This window comes from Hemicordylus capensis, chromosome 8, assembly GCF_027244095.1.
Source record: "Hemicordylus capensis ecotype Gifberg chromosome 8, rHemCap1.1.pri, whole genome shotgun sequence".
Taxonomy (NCBI): Eukaryota; Metazoa; Chordata; class Lepidosauria; order Squamata; family Cordylidae; genus Hemicordylus; species Hemicordylus capensis.
The window spans coordinates 11,264,461-11,278,187 of record NC_069664.1 but is presented as its reverse complement, the minus strand read 5'-3'; the positions used below and the strand labels follow the sequence as shown (position 1 = coordinate 11,278,187).

General features: G+C 46.5%; 1 protein-coding gene across 7 annotated transcripts in view; it reads right to left on the bottom strand.

The window, feature by feature from the left end:
• ANK1 (ankyrin 1) overlaps positions 1-13,727 on the bottom strand; it is a 223,849-nt gene that overhangs the window by 35,936 nt on the left and 174,186 nt on the right. For all 7 annotated transcript variants that reach the window (XM_053269374.1, XM_053269378.1, XM_053269375.1 and 4 more), the window contains 6 exons: positions 9,741-9,965; positions 8,172-8,326; positions 6,722-6,933; positions 4,738-4,942; positions 3,518-3,614; positions 1,510-1,738 (listed from right to left, as the gene is read on the bottom strand). In XM_053269374.1, the coding sequence (XP_053125349.1) occupies positions 1,510-1,738; positions 3,518-3,614; positions 4,738-4,942; positions 6,722-6,933; positions 8,172-8,326; positions 9,741-9,965 (1,123 nt within the window). The remainder of the gene's footprint in view (positions 1-1,509; positions 1,739-3,517; positions 3,615-4,737; positions 4,943-6,721; positions 6,934-8,171; positions 8,327-9,740; positions 9,966-13,727) is intronic.

Genomic DNA, 13,727 nt, shown 5'->3' with positions numbered 1-13,727 from the left:
CAGGGTGAAGCCTGTAAACTGACCGTCCTTGCTTTCACCCTGCACCTGATGACGTGGATTTCAGCCAACGAAGGCTCATGCATTACCCTATTAGTTACCTCTTGGTAGATTCAGGACATGTGATTTCCCTATCCTGTTAAGGTGCACAGTGAAGGGTATCTGCAAAAAAGGCCCTAGGGCAGAGTTCTTCATTGTAAGGCTGGGGGGGGGGCAGTGACTGTCCCCATCGCCCTAAGTGCAGGCCCTTGACTAATTATTTATTGGACCTGTGCAAAGCTTTGGGAAAAGCTGAATATTTCCCCCAGTCTCCCTGGCACCATGCAGAGACGACCATTCTCACCGTATAGTGCTGTGCTTGGCCCAGTGCCAAGGCAAGCTCCTTTAAGAGAAACAGAGCCCTCTTGAGCCCCTGCACCTTCTTGGAAGGCTGCACGGAGTGCTGGGAAGTGTAGTCCTTCCTGGGGCTTTCCTCCGAGAGCTCTTCAGAGCAGACTCCATCTCTCTTAAAGGGCCCTCCCAGCACTGAGAAAAGTGCAGGATTGTGGGAAATGGCTCTCACCTTGAAATGAGTGACACCAATAGATGCCAGGCACAGGCAGTCTATCTTGAGCGCTGCCACTGCTCTGCTTCTGTGTTTCAAGATCGTCATCCAGGCTGTGGCACTAGCCCACCTGAGTATCCTCTCAGCTGACCCCCAAGTAGGTTCCCAGCCTCGGCTCTTGCTCCTCAGTCTGTGCAACTTGTCTAGGAGGAAACAACCTAACCTCCTTGATGGATTTAGCTGGATTGGTACGCTCTCTCCCTTCCAGTTTCCCATGCATGTGTGAAAAGCATCATTGGCCACATCGCATACACTCTTCTCATTGTCATCTCCGATAAAACAGGTGTTTCAGGTTTCTGAAGCACTACAAAAACCTGCAATGTCTGTTTTACCAGGTACAAACCAAGTCAGGTTTGACCAGGTTTTTAAGAAACAGCTGAAGACACATCTTTTTGAAGAGACTTAAATATTTTATCAGATGTTTATATCTGGTCAGTTTTTTCATGTTTAGCTTTTATTGATAACTTTTAATTTCTTTCTTTTTTAAAAAAATTGTCATTTTAGCCTGGTCTTTTAACTTTTTAAATTTGATTATTTTTTTAATTATTCTATATTGTATCAATTTTATTCTTGCCGCAAGCCACCCTGAGCAGTAGTGCACTGGAAAGGTGGGGTATAAATATTTTTTTAATTATTAATTAATTGATTGATAATTGATTGATTGATTGATTGATTAAGTGCTGTCAAGTCCGTGTCGACTCTTTGTGACCACATAGATTATCTCCAGGATGAAATTATTAATAATAATAATAATAATAATGAGGAGGAGGAGGAGGAGAAGTGGGAAGGGGGAAAGGTGTACACACACAACACTGCCTCCACCACACCACTTTAAACTAGCTTCAGAACTGTCTCTCTTTCTGGCCCAAGAGGCAGGGAGTTAAGCGCAGACGCGGTAGTGAAGCTACCTCGATGTCCCGGCTGCGTGCCGCTTCGGTGAAGTTTTCGTGCTGCTCGAGGGTCTTGTCCACCTTGTCGTCGGTCATGCAGTAGCAGCGCAGGCGGCCCTCGCGCCCGTCGTTCATTTTGGCAAAGACCACAAACTTGGCCATGTAGGGCACCGCCACCAGCTCCTTGTACAGCAGGGTGGCAAAATGGACGGCTTCAGCGGTGCGCGGGCAATCCGCCAGCCAGAACCTGGACAGCAGCAGGAGAAAGCATCAACGGGACGGAATGAGCACAGGCAAGACAGCCAACCCCCGTAATTGTCCCCAGGGATATTGCACTGGGATGGGAACAGACATAAGAAGCTGCCTGATACCGAGTCAGACCCTTGGTCCATCTAGCCCAGGATTGTCTGCACTGCCTGGCAGCAGCTGCTCCAAGATTTCAGGCAGGAGTCTCTCCCAGGCCTACCTGGAGATGCTGCCAGGGACCTTCTGCATGCAAAGCAGGTGCTTACAGACTGCACTCCTCCTCCCAGTTGCACAGGTGCATTTGCAGGTGGCAAAGTTGAGGAAGGGCTATTGTGGGGACCTTTGGAGGGAGCCCCCCAAGTTGTGCAATCTCTTCCAGTCTCGGCCCACCTGGGCAACAATGATAGGCAATAGCTTTGCATCGTTCCCTGTGACATCTATGAACTGAGGGCGGGTTTTCACGGCAGGAGGTTGTGTGCACAAGGGCACCCTGAAACACTGGTGCGACACCACTGTAGAACACAAGCTCCCAACTTAGGAAAACCAGCTAGTGCAGCAGCCTTGCACTAGTGCAATGCAAGGCTGGGTGGCCAGGCACTGTAGAAGCAACCAAGAATCCTTGATGCAATGCTTCCCTAGTAGAATTGCCATGTCCCCCGGAATTCCGGGTTTCACCTGGATTTTAAGCATCTCACCCAGATTGCTTAGCCCACTCAGATTCACCCAGATTTCAGATTTCATTTAAAAAACAACAACTAAGCTCTAGCCCTTGTAGAAGCAGAGTTATGAAGCAAAACATGTAGTCACTTCTGCTCAAAAATTATTTTCAAGCCAATTTACATAATATGCAAATTAGGCACCCGGATTTGGAAAGCCAGAATTTTTTTTGTTATTATTTTTATTTATTTATTTATGTATTTATTTAACATATTTTTATACCGCCCAAAACTTGCGTCTCTGGGCAGTTTACAACTAGATAAGACATTAATTAAAAACAAAAACAAGAAATTTAAAACACAATTTAAATTTTTTTAAACAATATTCTAAAACAACATTAAAAACAATCAAAACAGTATCAGTTAAAAGCCTGGCTGAACAGATGAGTCTTTAAAGACTTTTTTAAAATTGTCAGAGATGGGGAGGCTCTTATTTCACTAGGGAGCATATTCCAAAGCCTCGGGGCAGCAATGGAGAAGGCCCGTCCCTGAGTAGCCACCAGACAAGCCGGTGGCAAATGCAGACGGACCTCTCCAGATGATCTCAATGGGCGGCAACCCTAATCCCTAGGCCCGCTCGGAAAGAAGCAATCCATTCCATTGCTTATCTGGCATCCTTCTTTTAAGCAGGTCCCATGCAGCCAGCTCAGCTCTTGTGTGCCACCCTGATCTCCAGTGACCAGTGAGAGACAAGCATCTAGTGGTGAGTGCTGGTCTTGTGGTAGCAAGTGGGAATTGTCTCCTTTGCTAAGCAGGACCACCCTGGTTTGCATTTGGATAGGAGACAACATGTGTAAGCACTATAAGATGAATATCTTACAGTGCTCACACATGTCGCCTCCCATCCAAATGCCCTTAGGGGATGGGGCCACTCTGGGAAGAGCACCTGCATGCTTGCATGCAGAAGGTACCAGATTTCCTTGCTGTCATCTCCAAGACAGGGCTGAGAGAGACTCCTGCCGGCAACCCTGGAGAAGCCGCTGCCAATCTGTGTAGACTATACTGAGCTAGATGGACCAATGATCTGACTCAGTATATGGCAGCTTCCTATGTTCCACCCTCACCTGGCAGACACGTTGGTGGTGAAGTTTGCACACTCATTGGCATAGACTAGTTTTGTGGTCCCAGTGATGTCCTCCCATTGTGCTGGGGCTGTTCCTCCTAAAACAGAAATCAACTCAACTCAACTCAACCCAAACCTCAGACAACACAACGTGGTAATTTGCAGAGTAGATATTTAAACAGACTTGGACCCCATGATCTATTTGTTAACCTAAACAAGGAGCTTAGAGAGACCCTAGAGGAGGTCCAAACAATCTTGGCTCTACAGGGCACTTTCCAGATTAACCCTTACAACAGTGTCACAACGGATCTGCTAAGTGTGCTTCCGTACTTCCTGTGTTGTGACACCACAGTCCGAATGCTGTCAGCAGGGTGCCATTCACATTTCCGATGCCTTGTTTTGGATTTTATCGCTGCGATTTAGTGCTATAATGTTGTACGTCCATTGCTAAAAATAGTAGCTGTATTTTCCCTTTGTAGGGAAATTTTCCCATTGTAGATTCTGGAGATCGTTTTCAAAACAATCCTGCCACGTTGAAGCATTTTACCACAGTTGTAGCAGGTAATCTGGAAAGCGCCCAGCTGCTGTTGAACTATAACTCCCACTATCCCAGCAGCTGTTGAGCTACAACTCCCACCATTGTACCTGGGGATGCTGGGAGTTGTAGTTCAACAACAACTGAGAGCCAAGGTTGATTACCCCTACCCTACAGGGAAATGATTTTGTTTGTGTTGTCTTCAAAGCTGGAGTCTTCAAGGCTGGGGTGCCCAACCTTGGGTCCCCAGATGTTATTGGTCTCTGATTCCCAGCCTCAATGCCCTTTGGCCATGATGGGAGTTGTAATCCAGCAACATCTGTGGACCCAAGTTTCAGAACCTCGGCATATGCCAAAAACTGGGAGTTCAAGATAGACTCCTAGTATTTAGGGATGAGAAAAAAGACTTTATGAATTTGCTATACTTGCCAAGTTATATCCACATTCAATAAGGAAGACAATCCTGCCATTCCTTTTTACTAAATTGGCATCCTTTAAATAATTGTTGACATGACAAGATGTGGGATCTGAATATGGATGACCCCAGATATTGGATGATGATATATATGGTGATATATTTGATATATATGGATATATCATATATGATAACATATGGATATATCATATATGGATGATATACATATATAGATGATGATATCTGGATGACCCCAGATATTCTCTCTCACCTATAACACTGCAGAGGAGCCGTAAGCTGGTGGTATCGCCCTCCCCGCTGTCCCGTGGGTTCTCCCTCCATGAGGGGGGAAGTGGGATGCGCAGCCCAATGGGGCGATGGAATTTCCTACGCCGTGGCTCCACCGTAACGATTGGACTGAATGTCGCCTGGTTCCCCAGCAGTTTCGTCACCAGCTCATCTGGTACTGGCTGTGCCTGCAGGAGAAACCGAAAGAGGTCACCACAGTCCTGAAATTTTATTATTATTTATTTATTTAAAATATTTATACCCTGCTCCTCTGGTACACTACTGCTCGGGGCAGCTCACAACAATAAAATAGATACAATCTAAAATAAAAGCAATAAAATTAACCAAATTAGGTAAACAAGTTAAAAGTCAGGTTAAAAACCACAATCAGCATTAAGTTTCAAATTAAAAGTTATTTTAAAAGCTAAACATTGAGAATGATAAAAACTAAAAACTAAAGAACCTACCAGATATAGCCAAAGATGGAGCATTTAAACGCCTCTTTAAAAAGGTGTGTTTTTACTTGTTGTTGTTGTTTTAAAACACTGAGGGAGGGAGCATGGTCAAGTTCTTCAGGGAGGACGTTCTACAGCTGAGGAGCCACAACTGAAAAGGCCCTGTCTCTAGTCCCACCAACCAGATCTCTGGTAGTGGCGGGGCCACTGAAAGAAATGGCCACGTGTTCAAGCAAGCGGAAAGCAGCCAAAATTGCAGCAGGCTCAGGCAGGATTTAGAGAGCATCTGCTGGGCTGCAGGACTCAGCAGAGCATGAGGCCATGGGGCATACACCTATGGAAATCCAGTAAGTCAGAGGTTCTCAGCCTTGGGTCCCCAGATGTTGCTGGACAACAACTCCCTTCAGCCATTATAAATACAGCAACCGATATTTATACACCGCTTTTCAACAAAAGTTCCCAAAGCGGCTTGCATACATAGAATTAATTAATTTTTTTAAAAAAGTGACCTGTCCTCAAAGGGATCACAATCTAAAAATGAAACATAAGGCAGACGCCAGCAACAGTCACTGGAGGGATGATGTGCTGGGGATGGATAGGGCCAGTTGCTCTATCCAATGAATAGAATCACTTCCTGCTCAATGAAGAGAATCACCACTTTGAAAAGGCATCTCTTTGCTCAGTTAGCAAGACATGACAAGACGTCTTGTCATGTCTGGGGTGATGGGAGCTTGGGGACCCAAGAATGAGCTACCCTGCAGTAGGCAGAGCAACATTTGGTATTCTGAGACACTCAGCTATCATTTCCGAACAATGATAGCTGAGCAAGGTAACTGAGAGGGTGGTGGCTTCCCAGCTCCAGGCAGTCTTGGAGGAAATTGGTTATCTAGACCCATTTCAAACTGGCTTATGGGCAGACTATGGGGTAGAGACTGCCTTGGTTGCCCTGATGGAGGATATCCAGTGGGGAATTGACAGAGGGTGCATGACTCTGTTGGTCGTTTTGGATCCCTCAGTGGCTTTCAATACTACTGACCAATGCCCCCTCTAACAGGGATTCCCAGATGTTGTTGACTACAACACCCATAATCCCCTAGCAAAAGCCCTCTTAGAGGGAACACTGCTATCGACCATAGTATCCTTCTGGACCAGCTGGGGGTTTGGGAGTGGGAGGCACTGCTTTAAAGTAGTTCCACTCCTACCTCTCGGGCAGATTCCAGACGGCATCCCTTGGAGACTGTGGTTCTTCAAAATGTGAACTTTTATATGGTGTCCCCCAGAGCTCCATACTGTCTCCAATGCTTTTTAGCATCTACATGCAACTGCTGGGAGAGATCATCAGGAGATTTGGTGCAGAGCATCATCAGTATGCCGATGACACCCAAATCTATTTCTCCAATGCATTGTGGCTGCAGATGAGGTGAGTTGTTGTTCAAGAACAGCTGGGGAGCCAAGGTTGCCTGCTCCCTGCCCTGTATGGCCTCACCCATTCCTTCCTGCTACTTCTGTTACCTGGAGAGCTAGCTTGACCTTCTTGGTGACGGCTGTTTCCGGGAACGTGGCCTGTACCATGGGCACCAACGCGCTCTGTAGGCAGCCGCCCTCTGGGCCAATCAGTTCACAGTCCTGACACACACGGGACATGACCACGAAGTAGAGTGGGAAATCCGTGGTGATGATGCGGCAGATCCTCTTCTTCTCCAGCTCATCGAGGCTCTCCAGCTCTGTAAGGGTCAGCAGGGGTGTGACAAGCGTATAAAGCACCCTTAAACAGTTAAAAGCTGACCCTTTCGAGGCAAGCTTTTTCAGCATTTTAAATTTTTAAGTTTTAATCTGTTTCGACTTTTAGATTGTCTAAATTGTTTTAAGATTTTTGTGTCTGTTTTAACTGTTACCACCCAGAAACGAAAGTTTGCGCCGGTGTACAAATCTGACAAAGCAAACAAACAAATTAAAAAACAAAAGTCTCATGTTTTGGGGAGCAGCCTCGGTTTCCTATTTCATTCCTTAATAATCATCTGACCCTCTTTCCAGCTTAAATGACAAGGAAACAGGGAAGAAGGGAGACACCTTCCCGTCAATGCTAGGCCAATGAAGGCCACATCCCTTCAGCAGGAATGGCATGCAGAATATCATTTTTCTGCCTGAGATGTTGGGATCTACAGGTTCATTCCAGTCCATGGTGGGAAAAGAAACTCCACTGGGGACTGGAGTTTCTGCCATCTGCTCTGGCCCCACTCCCGTTTATTTATGACATATGGAGAGCTGTCCGCAATGCCTGGAGAATTTGTATGGGTCCAAGCGGAATGCCCGTGAATCCTCAAGCCCTTCCGGGACAAGCAGTGGAAGCTCATACCTCTCTACTTATCATAGCTCCCAAGTCCTAGGGAGGCTCATGGAGCCACAGTGGCAGAGCTTTGCATGCAGAAGGTTCCCAGCAGGGCTGGGAACGACCCCGTCTGAAACGCTGGAGAGCTCCTCCCAGGCAGAACAGAGCTGGCAATACTGAGCTAGATGGACCAATGCTCTGGCTTGGTAAAAGACAGCCTCCTACGTAGCATTATGGGGGATGAGGCCACAGTTCAGTTGCAGAGCATATGCCTAGCACACAGAAGGTCCTGGGTTCCATTCTTGGCATCTCCAGATAAGGTTCAGAAAAATTCATGCCTGAAGCCCTGGAGGGCTGCTGACAATCAGTGTAGACCAGGGATGTCAAACTGCACCCCTCCATTTGTTGCTGGCTTACAATTCCCAGAGATCACAGTGGCCAATAGCCAGGAATGATGGGCGTTGCAGGCCAAGAACAGCTGAAGTTTTACACCTCTGGTGTAGACAACACTGAGCTAGATGGACCAGTGGTCGGACTCAGGACAAGGCAGCTTCCTGTGTTCCTATGTCCCTGGACAACATGTGAGTCTCTGCTCCCCCTGGCCTGTCTCCATCTCCTGGTAGACACCCATACCTTCATCCATGCCATTCAGGACCTGGTCCAAGTAGGTCTCTGCATAGCGGCTGCGGTGCTCCTTCCACACAGAGCCATTCTCGCTGCGGAGGACCACCAGCTCTCGGTCGCCACGCCCGTGGGAGGCAAAGTGGGGGATCTCCACAATTACGGGGCTGCAGGAGATATGAGAGTCAGGGCACCAAGCGGGCAGTCACTGTGCTCACCAAACAGTGGAGGACAGGGAAGACACACTGACCAAGCATTTAGATAGAGGAATTTCCAGCCCAGGGCCCTTGGAGCTCACACGGGAGGAGAGCTAGAGTTTCGTGACGGGCTACCAATGCTCGATGGAGGGGAGGATCGCTCCTCCAAAGGAGCCATGCCTGTGGCACATCCCAAATCTGCTGGCCCACAAGCAGTGGACATATTAGCGCACTCTAAATCAGACTGCACCACTTTGGCCCTCCAGATGTTGTTGGACTACAATTCCCATCATCCCCAGTCACAGTGGCCAATAATGATGTTGCAGTCCAACAACATCTGGAGGGCCAAAGTTGGAGCAGCCATGGTCTAATGGCAGTCTGAACAAAGCCTGGAGGAGGATTTCCAGCCCCCATTCCCAGCTGTTGTAGAACTACAACTCCTACAGTGGCCAAGAGGCCACAGTGGCCAAGAGGCAGGGATGATGGGAGTTGTAGTCCAACAACAGCTGGAGGGCCAAAGTTGTGCAGCCCTGGTTTAAGAGCAGCCCCAAGCCCAGGGAAGGATTTCCAGGCTAACAAACAGCCTTGGTTGGATTAAATCAGTGTGTAAAGCCAGTTTGGTTTTGTATCAGAGTACACTCAGGGAAGATGCTGGGATTACAGCCACTTAGAGCTACCATTACTGTGTTGGTATCTACCTGGTATAGCAGAAGCAGGAACAGATATCACTGATTTCCCCATCTCGCTCAGCCCCTGAATGAATGATCAAACCTTTGACCATTCAAAACTTTGATCAGTTTACAAATGATCAAACCTTTGAGTCAGAATGCTGATACCAGTCGCTGTATTTGTGCAGAAATGCCCTAACTGCACCATTGTCAGGATGGTGCACAGTGTTCCCTCTTACAAGGGTTACCAGATGTTGTTGACAACAACTCCCAGAATCCCCAACTGCAACCGCTTTTGCTTGAAGATTCTGGGAGCTGTAGTCAACAACATCTGAGAATCCCTGTTAGAGGGAACACTGGTGGTGCAATGCCTCCAGTGAAAGACCCAGTCAGTGACATTGCAAAGTACTCAGAAGATCTGGGCCCTCTTTTGATAATTAGACTCAGCCATACCCCCTCCCAAGAAGAATAATTACAAAGGGAAACTGGAGAAGACAAGTGCTGTATTGGGGTCTAAAGCGTCTTTTTTGTCCCCAACACTGCAGCTTTTGGGGAGGAGACAGAGACGAGAAGCAATCATTGCTGCTGGAGCAGCAGCAGGGGTGACAGCCCCCACTGCCCAATCAAGAAGGAAGCGGTTGATGAGATTCAGGGTTCTGACTCATAGGACACCCATGAATTACACCCCTGGACCCAGCAAGGGGACTAGCCTTCACCTGAGGAACTGTGCCCCCGCAGGGCCTAGTGCAATAATCCTGCTGGCCAGTCCTTCTTCCTCTGCCAGTGGGGGTGGTGCCGGCAGCTTCTGAGGCTTGACCAAGCGGCACGTGATGCGGGTGGGTGCTGCACACGTCCTGGGCGGGATGATGACGCGCAGGCCGTTGTGCCGACTGCCCCTCATGGAACCCCCACGGGCATCCACCATGAAGCTTACTAAGAATCTGAAGGAGAGAAGGTTACATTTTAGTTGACAAAGGCAAAGATCAAGAAGAGGCCCCCAAGAGGCTCAACTCACGACCGCAGAAACAGAGAAGCCTGGCTATGGGCACCACCCTTCCCCCCCCTAGAGATGTGCAAATCGATTCAAATTCAAATCTATTCGATGTGAAGTTGGGTGAATCGTGTATTCAAATTTGAATCAAGTCACCCATTGGAAATTCGTAAGAATTTGAATTTTTGAAATTCGATTCAAATTCAGTTCAAGAGCCATTTGGCACCTTTTTCAGACCATCCAGGCCCCCGATTGAATCAAACAGATTCAAATTTGAAACAAATTTTCAAATTCAATTCAAAATGCATTTTTGAAATTCGATTCGAATTTGATTTGAATTTGAATTGAATAGAAAATTTTGATTCATGCACATCCCTACTTCCCCCACACTTGGTATAGGGCAGGGATGGGCAAACATGGTCCTCTAAATGTTGTTGAGCTAGGATTCCCATCTTCTCCAGTCACAATAAATAGTGGCTGGGGATGACGGGAGTTGTAGTTCTTCAAGTTCACCCACTCCTGGTGCAGGTCGCTGATCTTCAACCAGTGAATGATGACCTACAAGTGGGTCATTGGACCCAGGTCTCAAGAGAGTTACTCAGTGACAACTTGATCATCTTTGGAAAGAGAAGGAAAGATGGAAGGAGAATGACTGTCAGAAAGCAGGGGGATAGCAGTGTTCCCTGTAGCAGGACTACAGTTTCCATAACCCCCAAAGGTCATTGCTTCTGGGCAACACCATCTGAGAATCCCTGTTACAGGGAACACTGAGGGATAGGCAAACCAGTGGACAAGAGGTTGGTTGCTAATGCAACCCCTGTGTGCATGAAGCACAAAGAAGCCACAGTATTTAATTATTTATTTTTTTAAAAAATTATTTATTTATCTATCAATCAATCAATCAATCAATTATATTTTTATACCACCCAAAACTTACATCTCTGGGTGGTGTACAACAAAATAAAAACAGAGAAAGTAAAACATTAGTTAAGACAAAAAACAAAGTTTAAAACATTACAACAATTTAAAAAAAATTCAAAAATATTTTTAAAGAGCATTAAAACAATATTAATTAAAAGCCTGGGTGAACAGATGCATCTTTAAAGACTTTTTAAAAGCTTCCAGAGATGGGGAGGCTTTTATTTCAGTAGGGAGCGCATTCCAAAGCCTCGGGGCAGCAGCGGAGAAGGCCCATCCCTGAGTGGCCACCAGACGAGCCAGTGGCAACTGACCTCTCCTGATTATCTCAATGAGTGGTGGGGTTCATGACGAAGAAGACATTCTCTTAAATACCCAGGGTCCAAGCCGTTTAGGGCCTTACAGATTATAACCAACACCTTGTATTTCGCCCAGAAACACATTTATAAACAAAATTAAAACAAAATCACCCAGGACTAATTAAAACAGAAGCCACATTAAATGCCCACCCACATGTGAATTCTTGGGTCAGGAAACCTGGCCCTCGCCCTCACTGTCCCCCGAAGTGGCTCCCCCAAAGGGGTGACCCCCTTTGGTGCCACCCCTTTGGTGGTGGCCCCGCTGGTGGCGTGCCCGCTGCCACAAGCAGCATCCCTTTATAGGCCCAGAGATGACCATCCTGGTCAGATGGAAAGCAGGGACTGCTGAGTCACTCCTGGGCCCTTATCCTGCAGAGAAGCCACAGCCAGAGGCCACAGTCCCACGGGTCAGGCAGGGGGCTGGCAGATGGTATCACCCTCTCTCTCTCCTGCAGGCAGGCATCCAACAGAAGCAGCAACAGACAGCCAACACCAGTCTCTTACCCTGGGGGCTGTCTGGGAAGCAGTGGTCTCTCCCTCTGCTGCAGGGCTTCTGTGTTAGTAGTGGATATCTATGCAGAATCCACAGTAGTAGCGGATATCTATGCAGGGCTCAATCCCTGCCATCCCCAGACAAAAGGACCTCTCTGCAGACTTTAGTGAGCTGCCAGAGCAGACAATACTAGACTGATCAAAGGTTTGGGACAATATAAAAATAAAGCAGCTTCATGGGATCATCCTCTCTCCTTCTTATGTTGCTAATGCCTGTAGGTGTTACAGAAGTTCCTTTTTGGACTATCTGGACACCCATCCCCCCTGAGGTGAGGGAACGGGGGTTGTACATGAGGTGCCTGGTATGGAGTGATTGGCGTTCATGCTTGGAAATTGGACACAGCCAATTTGACCCAACAGGGTCCCTGCCCCCCAACTGGATTGTGATTGTAACCGCCTTGAGATTGTTTTTAATGAAAGGCGGTATATAAATCCAACAATCAATCAATCAATCAATCAATCAATCATGTCCTTCAGCCAGAGAGCCTGCAACCCCACCAGCTTCAAGCTCTCTGAGTTTCAGCCTAACGTTTCAAGCTTTTGGAGCCACAACCTTTCATTTGGATAACAGTAAAAAGGGGATTTTTCAAGTTGAGTTTGGCAATAATAAACAGTTAGTAGTGGAGTCTGATCCACTAATTCTAAATCCGGCTGACCTCAGTGCTTTGTGTGTTGAAATGGAATAAACAGGAACAGCTTCTTCTAAAGGCATCCACTCCACTCAAGGAAGTTGGGATTACTTTCCAACAATTAAACATCTCAAAAATGGCATCTTTCCATAAGATGAGAACAAGTGGGTGGAGAGAATGGATGTCTTTGAAAGGAGCAGGGCCCAAACAATATTGAAGCTACTAGAGTTTGGTTAAGTTTGGTTGCTTCCTCGGGATTGTAAAATGCGCTCCCTACTGAAACACGATCCTCCCCATCTCTGACAATTTTTTTTTAAGCTTTTGAAAACCCACCTCTACACCAAAGCTTTTCCAGCTTTTTAAATGTTTAGATTTTAAGCTGTGTTTGATTTTAAATTATCTAAATTGTTTTAATTTTTTGTGTATGTTTTGAACTTGTTTTTATGTTATTGTTAACTGCCCAGAGATGAAAGTTTAGGGTGGTGTACAAATCTGATAGATAAATAAATAAATAAGTCCAGTGAGAGCTGCTGCATTCATAGATGCTGCCGATATATAAATATTGGCTAACAAATTTGCAGAAGCCACCTCCTGGGTGGAGCAACTCAGTTTCCCATTGAAAAGTCCTTTATTGGCACCATGCCATTTCCCCGCCGTTTCCCACATTCTAGGTACTTTGTCCGCCTTACAGTAATTTGAACGGGATGCTTCCATCGTCCACACTTGCATGCAAGCACAGAGCCTTGTATAGACAATTATTCTGGGTCTGGTTCGCCAGACCCTTTTGCCAGACCTATCCCTTACGAGATCCAAAGTATGCTGTCTTGTCACGGGATTGCTAGAGAATGGTCTTTGCAGCAGCGGTGGAAACTGATCAATGTGAGATATGATGCAGAGAAAAATGAATTGACTTTGTATATCGGGATGATTTCAAATGCTGACGTTTTACATATTTACTTCTATTGGCTCAAAATCTTGTGATGTCCTTAGAAAATCAATGTAGATTTGCATATTGCAGCAAATGGGACTCATCATACAGTTAATATGGAAGGGTGTGATTATCCGGAGAATTTGGAATATCTGTGTGAGAATTCAAGTTTAGAAAAGCAAAACCTATGTTTTAACCCTCGTCTGTCCACTCTCTCTATATTCTTTCTTTCCTCAACAGGAAACAGCTTCTGGTGGAGTACACTTAGGGTATGGATGTGTGTGTGTGCACTTGCAGTGTGAATGGATCCTTCTGAATGAAACTAG